The sequence below is a fragment of the Quercus lobata genome, chromosome 10, assembly GCF_001633185.2.
Source record: "Quercus lobata isolate SW786 chromosome 10, ValleyOak3.0 Primary Assembly, whole genome shotgun sequence".
Classification (NCBI taxonomy): Eukaryota; Viridiplantae; Streptophyta; class Magnoliopsida; order Fagales; family Fagaceae; genus Quercus; species Quercus lobata.
The window spans coordinates 34,625,554-34,642,667 of record NC_044913.1 but is presented as its reverse complement, the minus strand read 5'-3'; the positions used below and the strand labels follow the sequence as shown (position 1 = coordinate 34,642,667).

At 33.2% G+C, this 17,114-nt stretch overlaps 1 protein-coding gene across 1 annotated transcript; it reads right to left on the bottom strand.

Annotated features, from left to right (window-relative positions):
- Positions 1 to 14,624: 14,624 nt before the first annotated feature.
- Positions 14,625 to 16,912, bottom strand: LOC115965617 (patatin-like protein 2). The gene is made up of 6 exons (XM_031084881.1): positions 16,781 to 16,912; positions 16,184 to 16,365; positions 15,852 to 16,041; positions 15,567 to 15,728; positions 14,816 to 15,291; positions 14,625 to 14,709 (listed from the first exon to the last, which is right to left on the bottom strand). Exons 1-6 carry the CDS (start codon positions 16,910 to 16,912, stop codon positions 14,625 to 14,627), a joined length of 1,227 nt encoding a protein of 408 aa, XP_030940741.1.
- Positions 16,913 to 17,114: the final 202 nt, after the last annotated feature.

The window sequence follows — 17,114 nt, the reverse complement described above, 5'->3', positions numbered from 1 at the left end:
ATAACTTCCTCAATATGAAAAAAAAAAAAAAAAAAAATCAAGATCATGGTATAAATTATATACCAAACCAACAAAATCTATCACTTACAATGTAATAAAATCTATCACATACAATGAGATATCGTGATAACCAAGAGCTTGAGATCATATTTAGAAAATATTTAACTAATATAAGTACACTCCAATACAATTAATTACACAAATATAGTTAATTCCATACTCATTCAATCAAATATCTTTCATAAATTACATTAATCATTCTTGATATCCAAGATGTATCTAAATTCTAACATTGCCAGTAAACAAAGATGCTAGACCTCAATGGGATTGAAAATGAAACATAATGCCAATTTAGACAATTGCTGAAATCATCACTTTCCACTATTGAGAGAGAGAGAGAGAGAGAGGTGGTTGTTGTGTCGCATCTCTTAAGAAGAATCTACCCTTTACATTTTTTTTTTTTTTTTGATGTAATTGACCCATAACAAAATAGATGCACTACATTCATAATATGCACATTTGGGAGATTAAAAGTAAAGAAAAATGAGAAAATGAACCCAGCTAAAGTTTTTTTTCTCTTCCTCTTGATGTTGACTTTTCTAGAATCATCCAGAATCAAATTTAAGTACTCCTCAGAGACCTGTAAGGCATAAAAATTAACATTTCAACAAATTTACATGCATTCACTTAAAATTGTGACAAATGCTAAAAATTAGGTTGATATCAACCTTTTAACCAAAATTCAACATTTTAATGATTGCACATGAATCAGCAATTTTGCCATTGTTAGTTGCAACATATATCTTTTTATTTGTGACAAATATGGTGCAATTTTGGCCATCAAATTTTACTCAAAAGCCAAGATTAGACAACGTCCATCCTGCATTACTCTAAGAAATTTGTAGAATCCTTACCCTAAAATCAAAAAGAACATGCCACAACCATGGATAGGAGGCAAAACAAAAAATTACATGTTCACAAAGATTTCAAATTTCTCAAGATGTAAATTTGACAATATCACCCCTAAACTTGTTTATTATACATAACATATAGCAAAACTACTCATCATAAATGTGATTAAAAAACTTAAGCTCTAAATTACAACCCTCTACATAATTTTTTTTTTTTTTTTTTTATAAGAAAAGACTATCCTTAACATTTTATCTTCAAAACATCATAACAGGGAATGTTGCAAAAATTTGGAATGATTTACCTATATATAGCTTAACCATACTTGCTACTTTATAAAATTCAAATCAAGACGTTTGAATTTTTCCCCTCATCACTCAAACAGATTATCAACTAAAATTTTAAGAATAGCATTACATGCAAAACCTAGAAAAGCCCAACATTGAAAAGGACAAAATCAATAACTAAAAGTCTCTAAAAAACATTGCCACTCTCATGCAATATCCAATACAGCCACTTTTAATAAGCACTATGAGAAGCAAATATACAACAAAATACCATTAAATTGAATAACACATAATCAAGAATATACCTTCTTTTCTTATTAAAATTGCACCATCTAGCATCGATGTAGACACAAGAACTTCTTTGTAAACAAATGCAAACGCAAATGTAAGTTATAAGTTGAAGTAGACAAAAAGGTTAATAACTACGTAGGTTGTCAAACATGATCACTTGAAAGCATTAGAATATATGTTTTAGGGGTAACAATTCCTCAAATTCAATTTGTTCAAGGAACCTACAGAATCAAAGACCAGTCCTACAGATTATAGAGAAAATTAAAATAAAAGACATTGTGATGGCAAGTTATGTCTACCTCAAGCAATGTGTTCCAAGTTTAAGTCTTGAAATCAGCCTAACCAACCTCTCCCAAAGCTTCTTTTTTTTTTTTTTTTTAATTTAGATAGTGAATATCAACGACATCAGTAACATTTATCATATATAAAAATATGGAATGATATTCTTACCAAATGAGATAATATCTCCATGTCGGACTTTGGCTTTGACCCTATTCTTCCTCAACCTCTCCCAATTGAGATATGACATTTTCCTTGCAGTAAAAAATATATAGTATGTAAACAGAAGTTAAAAAGAGACAAAAGCATTAAGAGAACATAATAAACAACTTTGTATCATTGAGGAAGACCAAACTATCTTGCAATGAAAAGAAAGCATACTTGTACCAAAACCACCACAACGGTGGAAGCTGTGACTTTTGTGTGTACCAGTAAACAATAGCATCTTGCTATAAAGAGTTTAAACTATCTATTCGGAGGATATTCTTCTTAGTAATGTCAAGCTTTACAATTTTGTCAAAAAATTCACATATATTTATATATAGAGATATATATCACTTACCAATCAACAGCTTTTGAGTGTGACTTTTTCCACACAAAAAAAAAAAAAAAGAAAAAGGAAGTGATATATAGGGAAAAAAAATAGAACCCAAATGGCATTGATTTGAATAGAAAAAAAAATGTTCCCAAAATCAAAGCTAATCTACAAAAATCTGTAAAACCAAATCAAACACAAAGCCAATAATTTATCTAAAATTTCTTAATCTAGCCAAAGAATTAGACAAAGATGTAACGCATCCTTAGAAGCATAGACAATTGAGAGAGACATCATCACTTCAGAATCAAGTTCAATCCTAAACAATGAAAAGAACATGAGACCTAAGATTAAAATGTAAAACCCAATTTATTTTTCCCTTAGTCCCAATATCAACAAATATATATTAATCGTTAAACCATTTACTAATGCAAAGTAAGTCAAAATTAAATAACCAGAAAAAATATTTTAACAAAAAAAAAAAAGGAAGATATCATACCTGAAGGTCAGATGTCGTTTCCAAACTTTTCAAGGGCTTCATACCCTTCCATCTCCACCTCTACCTCTACCTCTACTTTTTCCACCACTTCTAAACCTTCTAAATCACCAAAATAACCAAACCTCCTAAAATGAAGTCATTTAATGCAACCTTTTTTTAAATTAAGTCATTAAATAACAACAAATGACTAACAACAAGATAATTTTGAAAACCAATTCTAAATAGTTCAAGGCTTCCAAAATTTGTGACTTTCAAGTTTCTTCTAGATTAGATAACTCTAAGTTGGGCTGATTATACTCTTTTGGTAGTATTGCCAGGCAAATCTACTATTCAAACATTACAATGATTCCAAATCAACCCTTCAATATTCTATCATCAAAGTGGAATTCGGCCGGTAGCTTTGAAAAGAATTTGATTTGCAAAGGAGGCCACCAACCATTATTCAGGTCTCTTTCAAAGACAGAAATTAGTCAAGAGCATTTATGAATATAATAAGTCTAGAGGATAATTTAGTGATATAACAATAGGGGAAGTGGCAGCATAAATAACATCTAAATGCATCTTATAGGGAGTAACAATTAGCATAGCTGCTCCTTTTGGAATTTGGATCAAACATATCTTTGCAGCTCTCCATACCATTTTAAATCATAATCATATCATTGAAAAAATTATAACGCTATAAGAAGAAACTCAAGTTGTTATACTTGCACACCCAATGGTATTGGTCCATTCATTGAATCAGGATCCAAATACCATAGATAGATAAAAAAAAGAAAAAAACTATTAGGACATATGTGGTTCACATGTTAAGAACATATGTCATGATTTCATTTAATTGGCTAATCCTTTGACAAAACGCACTTTACTTGTAATTGGGTAGTTCTAGGATGTGTTCAAATACTTCAAGAAACAAAGTTTCAAGATCAAGTGTTGAAGTCGTCAAATCTGTCCAAGAAACAAGCTGAGAAGTGCAAAATCATTAAAGTTCAACAGCTGCATCTATCGAGGTTTAAGGAAGCTGTTTAGCCCGTGGCTTAACACCTGCTCGACAGCTTATCTGTCGAGATTTAAGAAATTCATAATTCTGATCTAATTTCTTGGAATTCGTGATTATGTGTTTAGGTCTTCTTTTCTTCTAACCCTAAACATATAAAAGGATTGTTCTAAGGGCCGTCAAAGAGTTCACAAGTTGCACAAGCATTAAGCAAACAATGTTCAAGTAAATTATGACCGGAGACGAAGTTCTTGCCCTAGTTCATCTCTTTCTCTTGAAGAAGTTGCTGTGTATGTGCACCGTAGGGTTTTGTAACCAAGCATCTTCTTTGATCTTCATCGTGTGGATGAACTGAAGAACTTTGCAGCCAACAACCTTCTTAGTTGGTGATTGAAGTCACGTACTGGGATCCGCACAATTGGTTAGTCACGTACTTGGGAGCCGTGCATCAGAAAGGGGAACTGTCACTACAGAACAAGTCCAATTGGGTATTGGGGTAAGTGTTCAGCTGTAGGTTGGTAAGGTACTTGGGATTCCTTCACTTGTAACCACTTGTGGTGATAATAGTGGAGTTTCAGGAGTGGCGACCTGAAAATCACCCGGTGGGGTTTTTGCCGTTAAGTTTTCCCCATTCGTAAACAAATCATAGTGTCTTTTATTTTCCATTGCATATTTAGTTATTTGGTGATTTGTTTGTGCTACCACTCGCTTTGCATGTTAATTTGATTAAATAATAAACTTGGTTAATTAATAAATTAATTCATCACAAGAGGTCAATTCGTTTTTGGCCTATCACAAACATAGCTCAAAATATCAATGGAATAACAAATTTGTGAAAATTAAAAATTAAAAATTATGCAGCAAACACAAGAAAGAGCCAAATTACCAATCAAAACAAGATGCTTATCCTATCAAAATAAATAAATAAAAGTGAGATGCTTATCCACAAATCTGTTGAATTGAATAATCTACAGAAAAGATAAGCAACGAAAATCAAATAAAATACTCTAGGGCATATACATAACTTAGTAGAAAGAACATAAAGAAAATGGTTATTAGAAGAAAAAAAATTATAAAAGCAAAGCTATAGTTCATTGCTTTGTTAAATCTCTACCTAAAAAATATCAACCAAAACCTATAAAGTAATCCACAATTGGAAAATTAACAAATCAAAACTTGCTTTTTTTTTGGATAGGTAATCAAAGATTTATTACATAGAAAAGGACATCATGTTCGCAACAGTGAACACTCTGAACATTAACAAAGCAAAATTCACAATTTGCCAACGTATCTAAAAAATCCCTTCACAACTAATTGTGCTCCCATTTACTTTTGCTTCGCTGTTTTTTTCCTCAACACCCAAACAAATGCTCTATTAAAACTTTGAGAATATAATCCAACATGCCAAATCCAGCCTTTACAACATAACTTTAAACAAAGGAATAACTCAATGTATGGCTTTTTGTAAGGCCACACATTTATAAATAGATATTACTTATCAATACTGAGGCGAGGAAAGAAAAATTTTCATGGTTTAAAAACACAAGTCCTCAAGTAAAGCCTAAAGCCTTTTGGTTGGGAATTTCTAACAAAATGAAACAACCTCAACTTGCATAAAAAAAATTCAACGACTAAAATAATAGAGCAAACATTAGTCAACTCGAAAATCAACTAAGCCTTAACTGTAATTGCAATCTAAATTCATAGATGTAAAGATTACAAACAAAAAAATAAAACAATTTATGCCAGTGCAATTTATGCAATACTAACATATAATAAATTATGAAAAGGCAACAAACAACAAAATTACAACTTCCAATATTCAAAACCTTACATGACATAGAAGCATTAACTCAATTTCTCTTCACTCTGCTGCAAAATATGAAACAACAAATACCAACATACAAAACATAATGGTTTACTGAAAGTTATTTAAAAACAATGCAAAAAGTTATTCAAAATAGCGCAGATTTTATAAAATAGTGTACTGCAGTGCAGATTTTTATGAAATAGTGTGTAGTGCAGATTTTTGAGACATTTTTTCAAACACACATCATGCATTATTGTTGCAACCATTCCCTGCATATAATGTGATCAAAGAACTACCTTGTTGTCAAAAGAACTACCTATAATTTCAACAATAATAGAATACCATAATACCTCCAAAACAGTCAAATAAAAATTTCAAAAATAACTGACTTTAATCAAGAGTATAGTCGAAGCAGACAACACAATAGTTACAGTTCCAAAGCCAAAAAGTAAATGCCGTTTCCAATTCTTTCAAAATCATATATGTTTGTATATGCAATCAAGGAAGACTCTATTTAGCCTTGTAGTAATAAGAGCAACAAAATATCCAATAATGAAAACCCAATATGCACTTTAAGATATTTCATCAACATAAAAGTAACATTCTAGGCACCCAAAATCTAGACACTACCAAAAAAAAAAAAAGAGAGCAACAAATGAAACATGACAAACATCAATTGCTCTGCCATAATTCAAAATAAGGAGCACAAGAACAAATATCCAATTGAAATTAGAAGGAATAAAAGTTTCATGTACCTAGCATATGTCTTCTTAGTTGAAAGTTCATGTCCTAAAAATATATGTATGAATTTCAAAAAATATATGCTGCAAACAAAAGCTATCTGCAAAGCAACAGCTACAACCTAACTGAAAACATAAAATTAAGACCTATAAATTACAATTTGACACAAACCAAGACAAAAATATTATATTACCCATTGAAATGTCTTTAAAATACACAAACAAATTACCCGCTATATGGAAAAAAAAAAAAAATCATTAATGTAAGCATATATCATATACAATTAAAAAAAAAAAAAAAAAAAAAAAAAAAAACTGAAAATCTTCAAGACAAAGTGAGCCTAGAGTCATATTTATTTCATTTGTTTTTTGGGTCAGTGTCAAATTACTAACCTTGATATAAAACTTAGATTTAAAAAAAAAGTTGAAGTCACATATATGAGACAGATAACTTTTCATTAAGCAATGGGTTGCAGAAAATTCAGGAAATTTCGTTCAAAATGAAGCAAGAACCATCCAAAATTACAATGAAAGAATTCCATAGCTCACAAGGATAAATAGATGTACAGAAACCCCAGTGTATGGGCAGAGATTAACAAAATAAAAATAAAAACAGAGGAAAGTAGCAAACCTACTGACATCATAAAGATGGATGTTTCAATGGCCTCCTGATGCAAGGAAGGACTAGCTATCTGCGGCTTCTTTAGAATTAGCCTCCTTTTTACTTGATAAGCTAAAGCTCAATGAAAGGATCTCTGCGTCATGAGCACCCTGCCAAAATTTCCAAAATTTTAATATTCTAAGATGCATAGGACCTAAACACTTGTAAGAAAGCATAAGTTGAAATGAATATTTCAAAACTTAATGTAGGTGAATGCATTACCTGAAAGCATGAATAATCAGAAGTTTGTTGGCAATAGATATGAAATTTTCCCTTACAACCACCAGCACTGAGGTACTTGCAAAGATTCAGAAAATTTAAAAGTATTCTTATTAGCTATGTTGTCATGGAACATTCTCTGATTAGCTAAAATCAAGAAATTCAAAAACTTAAAATCAAAATTCTAAGTAGGAGTGGAAAAATTAAGAACCAATTGGAATCTAAATATCAACGAAAACATTCAAAACCTAAAATTATAAATTCTAAGTAGGAGTGGAAAAATTAAGAACCAATTGGAATCCAAATATCTACCAAAATTGAAAACCCAAAGAGTGAGAGAGAAAAACCTGAATGCCCAGTGCTTCAAAGAGAGAAAAAAGAGAAAAGTGATTACCTGTGAAAGAGGAGATTGGTGGTGAATCAACAGTAAAATCGGCTTTCCAAATCAAACCCCCCACCCCCCCACCCAAAAAAATAATAATAATAATAAAAAACTATGAACGCAGATATTAGAAAACAGACGATGGAGATGTAGAGAGAAATTGATGCGATGCTGGTGATCTGTGGTGGCAGCGGCAAAGGCAGTGGGAGGAACAAAGTTTTGGGTTTTGATTTTGGGGGAAGGATAGGGTGAGTTTTAAGTTTGGGGGAAGGAGACTTTAGCGTGACAAATGAGAGAGAGATTTTTTTTTTTTTTTTTTTTTTTTTAAGAACTATCTGGTGTATTTAGTGGGGAAGAAAGATATTTAAATAATGCTAAATAATTACTGTATTTTAATTATAATATTTAATTAATTAATGCTGACGTGGAAAACTATGGGAGATTTAGAGGCATCAGTTATATATATATATATATATATTGATAAGCTGATAATATTTAAAGGCTGTAGATAATTAGGCTTTTAGGATAATTATTGATAGGCCAAGAATGTATTGACCCCTTGTGATAAATTAATCAATTAATTAGCCAAGTTAATTAATTAATTCAATTAACATGCAATACGTGTGGTAGCATAAACAAATCACCAACTAAGTTAATATGCAGCGGAAAATAAAGTTGACACGGTGATTTGTTTACGAATAAGGAAAACCTCCAAGGCAAAAACCTCATCGGGTGATTTTAAGGTCACCACTCTCGAGAATCCACTATTATCACAACAAGAAGTTACAAATAAAAGAATCTTAATATCTTATACCAACCTACAGTTGAACTCTTACCCCAATACATAATTGGACTTGTTCTGTAGTGACAGTCTCTCCTTTTAATGCACGGCTCCCAGTACGTGACTAACCAATCAATGCATGGATCCAAGTATGAACTAACCACCAACTTGAGAAAGATGTTAGCTACAAAGTTCTTCAGTTCATCAACATGATGAAGATCACGAAACTCCTTGTTTACAAAACCCTACAGCGTACAAATGCAACAGCTTCTTGAAAAGAAAGATAAACTAAGGCATATGTCTCCAGTCACAATATGCTTGTGAAGAACTTTTGCATTAAGTTGCATCAGCTATGACGGCCCTTAAAATAATCCTTATATAAGTTTAGGGTTGTGAGAAAAGAAAGCCTAAACAAATATACACAGATTTGAGTGAAATCAGAACTGAAAATCTGATTTTCGTAAATCTCGATAGATATCTTATCTATCAAGCAGCTGTCGAGCATCGGGCTTACACAGCCTTTTAAACCTTGATAGATTCTATTTGTCAAGATAACTGTCGAGATTTAAAATCCAGCACTTTTTCATTTGATTCTTGGACAGGTTTGCATGGTTTTAACACTTGGACTTGAAACCTTGTTCTTTGAAGTATTAAACACATCCTAAATCTACCCAATTACAAGTAAAGTGCCTTTTATTAAAGGATTAGCCAATTCTATATTGACATATGTTCCTAACATAATTCGCATATGTCCTAACAATTATATTCAAAATAATTGTTTTAAAAGTCCTAATTATCACTTTGGAATGAGGTTTATCACAAAAATAACTTTGAAATTCGTCCAAATACAATTTTAGGGTTGGAAAACATTTCAAAAACGTGCTAATCAAGTAACAAATTTCAGATTCACGTTCCAAGGGACGTTTGGCATAGTAGAACCCAAAATTCGGATTGGGCTATTTCTGACAAACTTGTAGAGAATTGAATTTTCCTTTAGCTGTAAAAGGTTCAAATTAATTCAAATTTTGAGTAAAAAGATATGATCAAAATACTGAAGCTTGTTCTGATCTGAAAAATCAGCTTACTCTTATCCAAATCTCCTTTTTTTTTTTAGGATTTTCCCCCATACGTTTTTTGCTTATTTTTTCAGCATTCCAACCTCTATAAATAGGGGATGCCTCTCAAAATTCAGAAACTTTTTCACGCTCTCAAATTTCCTCTCTTTCTGACTCCCCTTTCTGGTATTTTCTTTTTTACGTTAAAGAGGTTTTGGAGGCGTTAGTCTTAAGAATTTCTTTTGTGTAAGTAAGGATTTTTAGGTTTCAAAGATAATTGCATAAATTTCTTTGAACCCTAAAATATTCTCTCAAGAATCAGAGTACTTCCATGCAAGAGGTAGTTTTTCTTTTAATTTGGTGATTTATGAATATATGTTTGTTTAATTTTGATTTTTAAATGTTCATATCATGTGTTGTCAAAATTTTCTTTACTGGAATATGTTTTTAACGTTTTTATTGTCAAGATCTATTTTTTTTGTTTCAAAAATCTGCTTGTTATCATATTTAAAATAAAATAAAATAAAACTGATTTGCATCTTCATAAGCTGCAGATATGAATTTTTCTCAATCAAAAAACTAATTTGTATCTTCCTTAGATAGAAATCTGAAATTTTTTAAAATTAAAAAAAAAAAAAAAAAAAAAAAAACTGATCTATATCTTCTTTAGAGATAGATCTAAATTTTTTTAACATAGCAGATTTTGAAATAAAAAAAGAGTCATAAGTAGTGTAGGTTTATTTCATGAATATAGTTCTCTTCTAAAATATATTTTTCTTATTTTTTCACATAAAAGAAAAACATATTTGATTTTTCCTATATACAAATCTTTTTTTTTTTTTTTTGGTTAATAAAAGAAAAACATATTTGATTTTTCCTATATACAAATCTTTTTTTTTTTTTTTGGTTATAAAACAAATCTAATTTTTTTTAATACAAACTAATGATGCAAAAAATCAACAGTTGAGCTCCTCGTCGTAGCGGATGGACGATGCTGTGAATGGGGTCGTCTCTGTAGATGGAAAACTTGCAAAATGAACTAGGTGGAAGAGTAACACACTGGTGTGGCATCAGCCAAACCGCCTTCAATACTTAAGTTAGTAAGGGAGAAGGATTCTTGAGAGAAAAAGAATGGAGGGTGATTTCGTAGAGTATTTGTGTGTGTGATTGGTCATACCTTGGGTTTCTAGTGCTTTCTCTTTTAGAGTTGAATGCCTAATAAATGGGCAATGAATCACTGTATTTATGTTCAACGGCTAGTGCGTTACATAATCTTTGTCTGAAGTTCACAACTTATTCTGTGACTGTTGCTCCATCCATTATGTTTCTTCATCAATGATCGTAATAAATGCGTAACTTCTTCTCTAGGTAAATGACAATCTTCGCATAGTGACGACCATAGATTTCTGACTCATCAGCTACTCCTTTGTTCGAATTGTCGTCTATTCGATGAGATAAGATCAAATTCATCTGACGTTTCGTATTTTGTGTACTACGCATTTATGATGGTTTTAATGTTTAAGCAATTGAATGCCACATGTATAGCTAGGATGCATTCGTTGTGCGGACATGTCTCAATTTTGCCGCACTTGTTTTGGTCACTTGTTTTGCATTCTTCCCTCCTCTTTCCTTTCTTCTATATTTTTTCCTTATTCAGTTTCTGTTCTAGGGTTTGTTTCTCCTCCGAGGTTCCTTTCTCTATCCTGCGTTCCTTGGTAAGTTCTTCAAGCTCTTTCTTCTTTTCTAGTTCTTCCATGGTAGATTATTCTGCTGTTAGGGTAGATTGTCCTTCAATAGTTTTCTTTTTTGCTCATTTAGGTTGCTTACTCAAGTCTATAGAGGGGGAGTGTATCGAGAGGGTTAGTTTCTTTGCAGGGGAGGACTGTCCATACACTTTTGTCCTTTCTTCATTATTCCCTCTAGTTTCCCATTCTGTTGAGGTAGCTAGGTTGTTAAAGATGTTCGAGATAAGGTCTAGTGATCTGGAGACGGGGTTATCTTTGTTTGATGATCGTGTGATCTCGAAGGCTACTTCTATTTCCACACCCTATAAAGCTTGGAATATCCCGTGTTCCCTTACGGGAAAAGATGAGTAGCGGATCAGGGATAGGTTTTAGTTCCCTGATTAAGTAAAATTAGGATCCCAAGTGACGAAGAGAGGGCTTGTCACTCATATGCTGATGAGGTTTGTTTTTACGAGGCCGACTTTACCAGTGGCCTTTATTGCCCCGTTCATCCCTTTTTAGTGAACTTTTTTCTTACTTGCATCCTGCTCTAGCACAATTAGTGCCTAACTCCTGGTGGATCATTGTCTCTTGCATGGTGCTTTGGATGTCCACCAATGATGGTGATGTCATTATGAGGGATGAATTCCTCCATTTTTATCATCTGAGGAAATCGAAGGACTCCAACTATTATGTGTTTAAGCCATGGGATAAGGCTTCTAGGTTAATCCTCGATTTCCCATCGTCTCTTTGAAATTGGAAGACAAATTTCTTTTTTGTCTCTAGAAGTGGTTGGGAGATTGTCCCTAGTGAGGACCTAGATGAAGCCCCCCCCCCAAGTTTTTTTCATAGTTGGGGAGTTCCCGTGTCTAGTGCATCTTTCTTATCTTTCAATTGCTTTTCCCTTCCTTCATGAGGGACGATGATAGATGATTTACTTGTGTTTCTATTTGTAGTTTCCCAGCGTCCTCGTCTGAAGAAAAGGTATCAGCGTCAAGCTGAAAGAGTGAAAGAGTACTTGGAGTCCGTCAAAGATTTTGACGAGCTCATTTCTCCTTAGTCTCTATTTCTTCACTTTTTGGGTCCAGAACTATTTACTAAGGTTCAGAAGAATTTGGAAGTTGTAAAGAAGAGTAAGCGCTTCTTTCTTTTTGTCTTCTTCTTTCTTCTCTCTCTTCTTATTTTTTATTTTATTATTTTTTTGTCCTTTCAGGAATGACGACTAGGTTTAGTAAGTAGAAACTGGTTGAGGCCCAAGAGAATAAGGCCAAAGGTGGCACCGTTAGTGGTCTCTTGTCAAAGAAAAAGACGGGCGATGCCTCTAAAAAAGATCTTGTGATGACACTTCCTCCTACCCACTCACCTGCCAAGCACCTTGCCTCTCCCACCTCGTCATTGGAGGTGATTGCCTTTGGTGGAGAGGAGGTTAGGAAGAAGAAGAAGGCTGGTGATAAGTCTTTTCTTCCTACCTTTTAGGATGATGCTGACGCAGTGGCTTTGAAGACTCATGAGCCGCTCTTAGTGAATGACCTAAGCCCTCTAATGGCGAAATAGTCTAGTGAGGTGATGTCGTCCCATATTCAGAAGCTTGTGCAGGTAAGCGTTGCAGGCAACTTTATACTTCTTCTTTCTCTTTGCTTTACTTCTACCAAGGGAAAAAAAATTTCGTAGGCTTTGGAGGAGTCTTTGTTCATCTCAGGAAGGCTCTTGGACTTAGAAAAGAAGGTGGCCACGTTTAAGCCTTTGGTCAAGTCTTTATCTGTTGAGAACGAGATGCTTAAGAACAAGGTTGCTATTCTCACTAACAAAACTGAAAATGACAAGGAGCACGTGGCAACCTTGGAGAAAAGCCTACAGGTGGAAAAAGACTTCTTCAAGCTGAAGGACAAGCAGATTAATGACCTGGAGCTGAAACTACAAACAGTTAGGGCCACGGCGATACAGGACTTCAAAGACTCTGACGAGTATTCTGAGGAGTTGTGCAAGTACTACGTGGAGGGCTTTAATCGTCTCGTGAAGTGGATGGCAAAGCATCACCCTGGCTTGGACCTCTCTGGCTTGGCCGTGGATGACGTTGAGAAGGAACTTATATCTAATCGTCCATCTGAGGCTACAGTGGAGAATGTGACAGAGGGAGCCACATACATTGCTAAAGTAATGGAGGAGGCCGCAATTACAACCTCTGCAGACCCTGTCCCTGATGAATAGTAATCTTTATGTTTTTTCCTTTCCTTTTTTCTTTCCTTTTCTTTTTTATTGCAAGGCAAGAACAATATTTTTCTTTGGGCCCGTTGTTTTAGGCAATTGAACAATTATTTTAAGGCCCATTGTTTTAGGCAATTAAACAATCAGTTTGACAATGATAGGTAGGTTGGTTGCAACAAACAACTCTTTTTACGTTTGGTTGTGCTTGGACGACCTTTTATGATGATGTGCTGAAGCAACTTTTTATACTTAGCTCATGTTTGAATAGCTCTCTGTTTTTGGCTGTGTTGGAACAATTATGTGTGAATGACGATTCTAATCATGTTTGAACACCTTAGCACTTAAGCTACGTTTTGACCAGCTTTCTATTAAGCCATGTCTAGATGACGAGCTTAGTACTCCTTAGCCAAGTTTGAACAGTTTTCATTGACTTGTGAATGACGACCTTAGTTGCGTTTGAACAACTTAGTATATTTTAGCCGTGTTTGAACAGTTATATATTGAGTCATGTTTGAATGACGATCTTAGTATATATATATATATATATATATATATATATATATATTTTAGCTATGCTTGATCAGCTTTTATTGAGTCATGTGAACCCACGATGAGAGAGGACATATACTTATTTGTTACATTTGTACAAACCGCAGTGGTAGAGTGTCATTTAATCCATAATTTCGGTAGAAATTTATTCTGTTAAAATTTATGTGAGATTGGTGTAATCTTCATTGTTTATCTTTATCATGCAATTTGATCAAATGGAAATGCAAAAAATATTAATTAGTATGGAAGTTGAATTTCGAGCTTACATTTATTAATCATGCCATTATGAAATTTTCATTTTTGTCACCTTTGTTGTTTAACTTTATTCATTTTTAATGTAGTTTTTTCATGTAATTCACACCATAACGAGGGGGTGTCATTTAATCTGTAACATGGGGTATAAGCTCATTCCATTAAAATTTAAGCAAGATTGGTGTAATCTTCATTGTTTATCTACGTCATGCAATTTGACCAAAAGGAAATGCACAAAAATATCAATTAGTATGGAAGTTGAATTTTCAATTTTGGGCTTACATTTATTAATCGCTCCATAAAAGACAAGAAATTCTTACATGTGTCTCATCCTACTGGACTTATACAATTAAAATAATCAAAAGATGGATTATTTATGCCCTCAACTGAATCGTACAACACTTATGGAAGAATTCAATTCAATTTTTTTTTTTCAATTATTAATTTTAATATCATTTGGAATTCATAGCATGTCCTTGAGGAGACCTAGCATGGGCATGGCGAAGCCGCTTCTCCTGCGAGAGTTGTTTTGCAAACCTACAGGAAAATAAAGTTGATAATTAATTATTACATTAATTATCACATTAATGTAATAATTAATAAGAAAATTTTATATGAGAATTATTGTATAAATCAATGATACCTTATGAGAGCCTCTTCATTAGTCTCTTGACCCGAACGTTCGAAAATGCCTGTTTCTAAATTCACTCTAGAAACTGGTTTCTTTAACAGTCCTTCACCAACTTTAACTAGATCTTCCAAATTCTTCTCTGTGGCTATATCCACAGAAGATACATCACCACTTAACGTGTCTTCCTGAATTCTAAGGTAGTTTTTCTCACAATGAAGAGCTTGGAAAACTACAGAAATGTGGAGGTCAACCATGTCCGCACTTGATTGAGAAAATGCGTCAACTAAAGGAGTAGACCCATTACTGGTTAACCAACTTAACAAACCCCATTTAGCTGCCTCATGCGCATTGTATTTCTGGTCATCTTTGGAAGTGCCTGTTCCTATTGAAATGACCAGAAATCGTGTATAATCCATTTGTTTTACAGGAAAGAAGTGAGGACTGCCTCGAGTGACCTCCTTTGTTACTTCACTAATAGCAACCAGTGCCTAGAGGTGAAAAAATTTAGTAAGTTAATCTTCTAAAAAAGATATAGAGAATAAAGTTTTGTGTGTAATTGGATATTTACAATGATTGGAGAGATGAATTTAAACTTGTTGGAGAGATGAATTAATGGAGTGATTAATTTAGTAAGTTAAACATTTTTGTTGAATACATCAAAAGATGTCATTTGAATAATAAGTCTTTTGGTGTGATGCGAAATAGAATAAAATTAAATTTGTTCGGCTATATAAATATGATATGAAATTAAGTTGGTATATACCGGATTATTTGCAGCAATACCACCATCTATAAGGTTAAATTCTCTCACTTTCCCAAAGGGATCTTTGGTTTGAAAATAATGAGCCGGAAGATAAGTTGGTGCTGCTGAAGTTGCAATGCATACGTCTGAAAGTAAAGCATCTGAGCTTGGGTTTTTCTTTACCTGCAGCAACCACTTTTTAATTCAGTTCCATCACTACAAGCACTTTGTTTATAATTTAATGTAACCATTCATGCAAATTTGGGTAGCAAAAGAGGAAAATGAATTTAATTGAGAAAGTTTAACCTTGAAGCTGGAGAAGATAGTAGGTTGGAGTTGCTTGATGTCAAATGTTGGAATAACAACATTTGTCAATGTCTGGTGCAACCTTGTGTTCCCAAGTTTTTCCTTAACAAGGCTATGTAGATATTTTCCATCATATTTTGGCCCTGAAAGAGCTCTGATAATCTTTGTAGCATAACCAAGCAATGGAAAACTGTATTTTAAACATGAGATCATGTTAATAACCAAAAACAACTTGTAGTAAGGTTAATAATTAATGAAATATAGTAACTACTTATATATATATATATATATATATATATTTCAAATATGAATTCAATATATAACGAAATTACTTGTTTTGTGGGAAAATTTTAGGACTATTGTTTAGGTAAAAGTCCTTGATATCCTTGGCAGCAAACAGTGGTCGGTTCTTTTCATTGGGGCTAGTTAGCATGGCAGTCACAAGACCACCTGTGCTTGTTCCTGCAATCACATCAAAATAATCTGCGATTCTTGCATCTTCACCATCCAGCTTCTGCATCATATCCCAAAAAATTTAGAGTAACAACAGAAACAAAATGATTTTAAGTCATAAAAATTCAGGATTGGCAACAAATTCTTAATAGACTAATTAGGGTCAGGCTATGTGGTTTTTTTTTTTTTTCTCCAAATTCATAGTCTCACGGCCTTTATTTTCATGACATTTTTACTTGAAAAATTAAGTACTTATAAAGATTAAGAAATAATGATGAAATTGAAGGAAAAATTATGGATTTCTTTATATTAATGTGTACTGCAAACTGGTTAGTGATTCTCCTATCAAAAAGAGAAGGGTACATGCATTTTGCAACTGTGATCAAAAGTGTAATGACGGATAGTTTGGACGAGGAATCTTAAATTTTTGAATTGAAACGTTAACAATTCTTTTGGCATGGAAACATTTATTCTACCTGAAGCTCAGACTCTAGGAAACAAAGAATAGTTCCTGGGATAAGCCCTCTGATTCCACCACCATCAATACTGAGAATGGTGATTAGGTTTCCATAAGTTGGAGGATGTAGGGGTACACTTGTTGCTTCCATGAGGGATTGAGGTGCAGGTATCTCTGTTTGTCTGTCTGTGTGTGTGAGAGAGAGAAAGAGAAGTTTTAGAGCCTTCGTGAAAAACTTTGAACCTCTTAATTAAGCCTCAAGTGATCTTGATTTCTCTTTGACAAACATTTGGGTATATATATAGATATTCAAATTTCAAACATGTCATGGATCACGCCCAAAATAAGGGTCA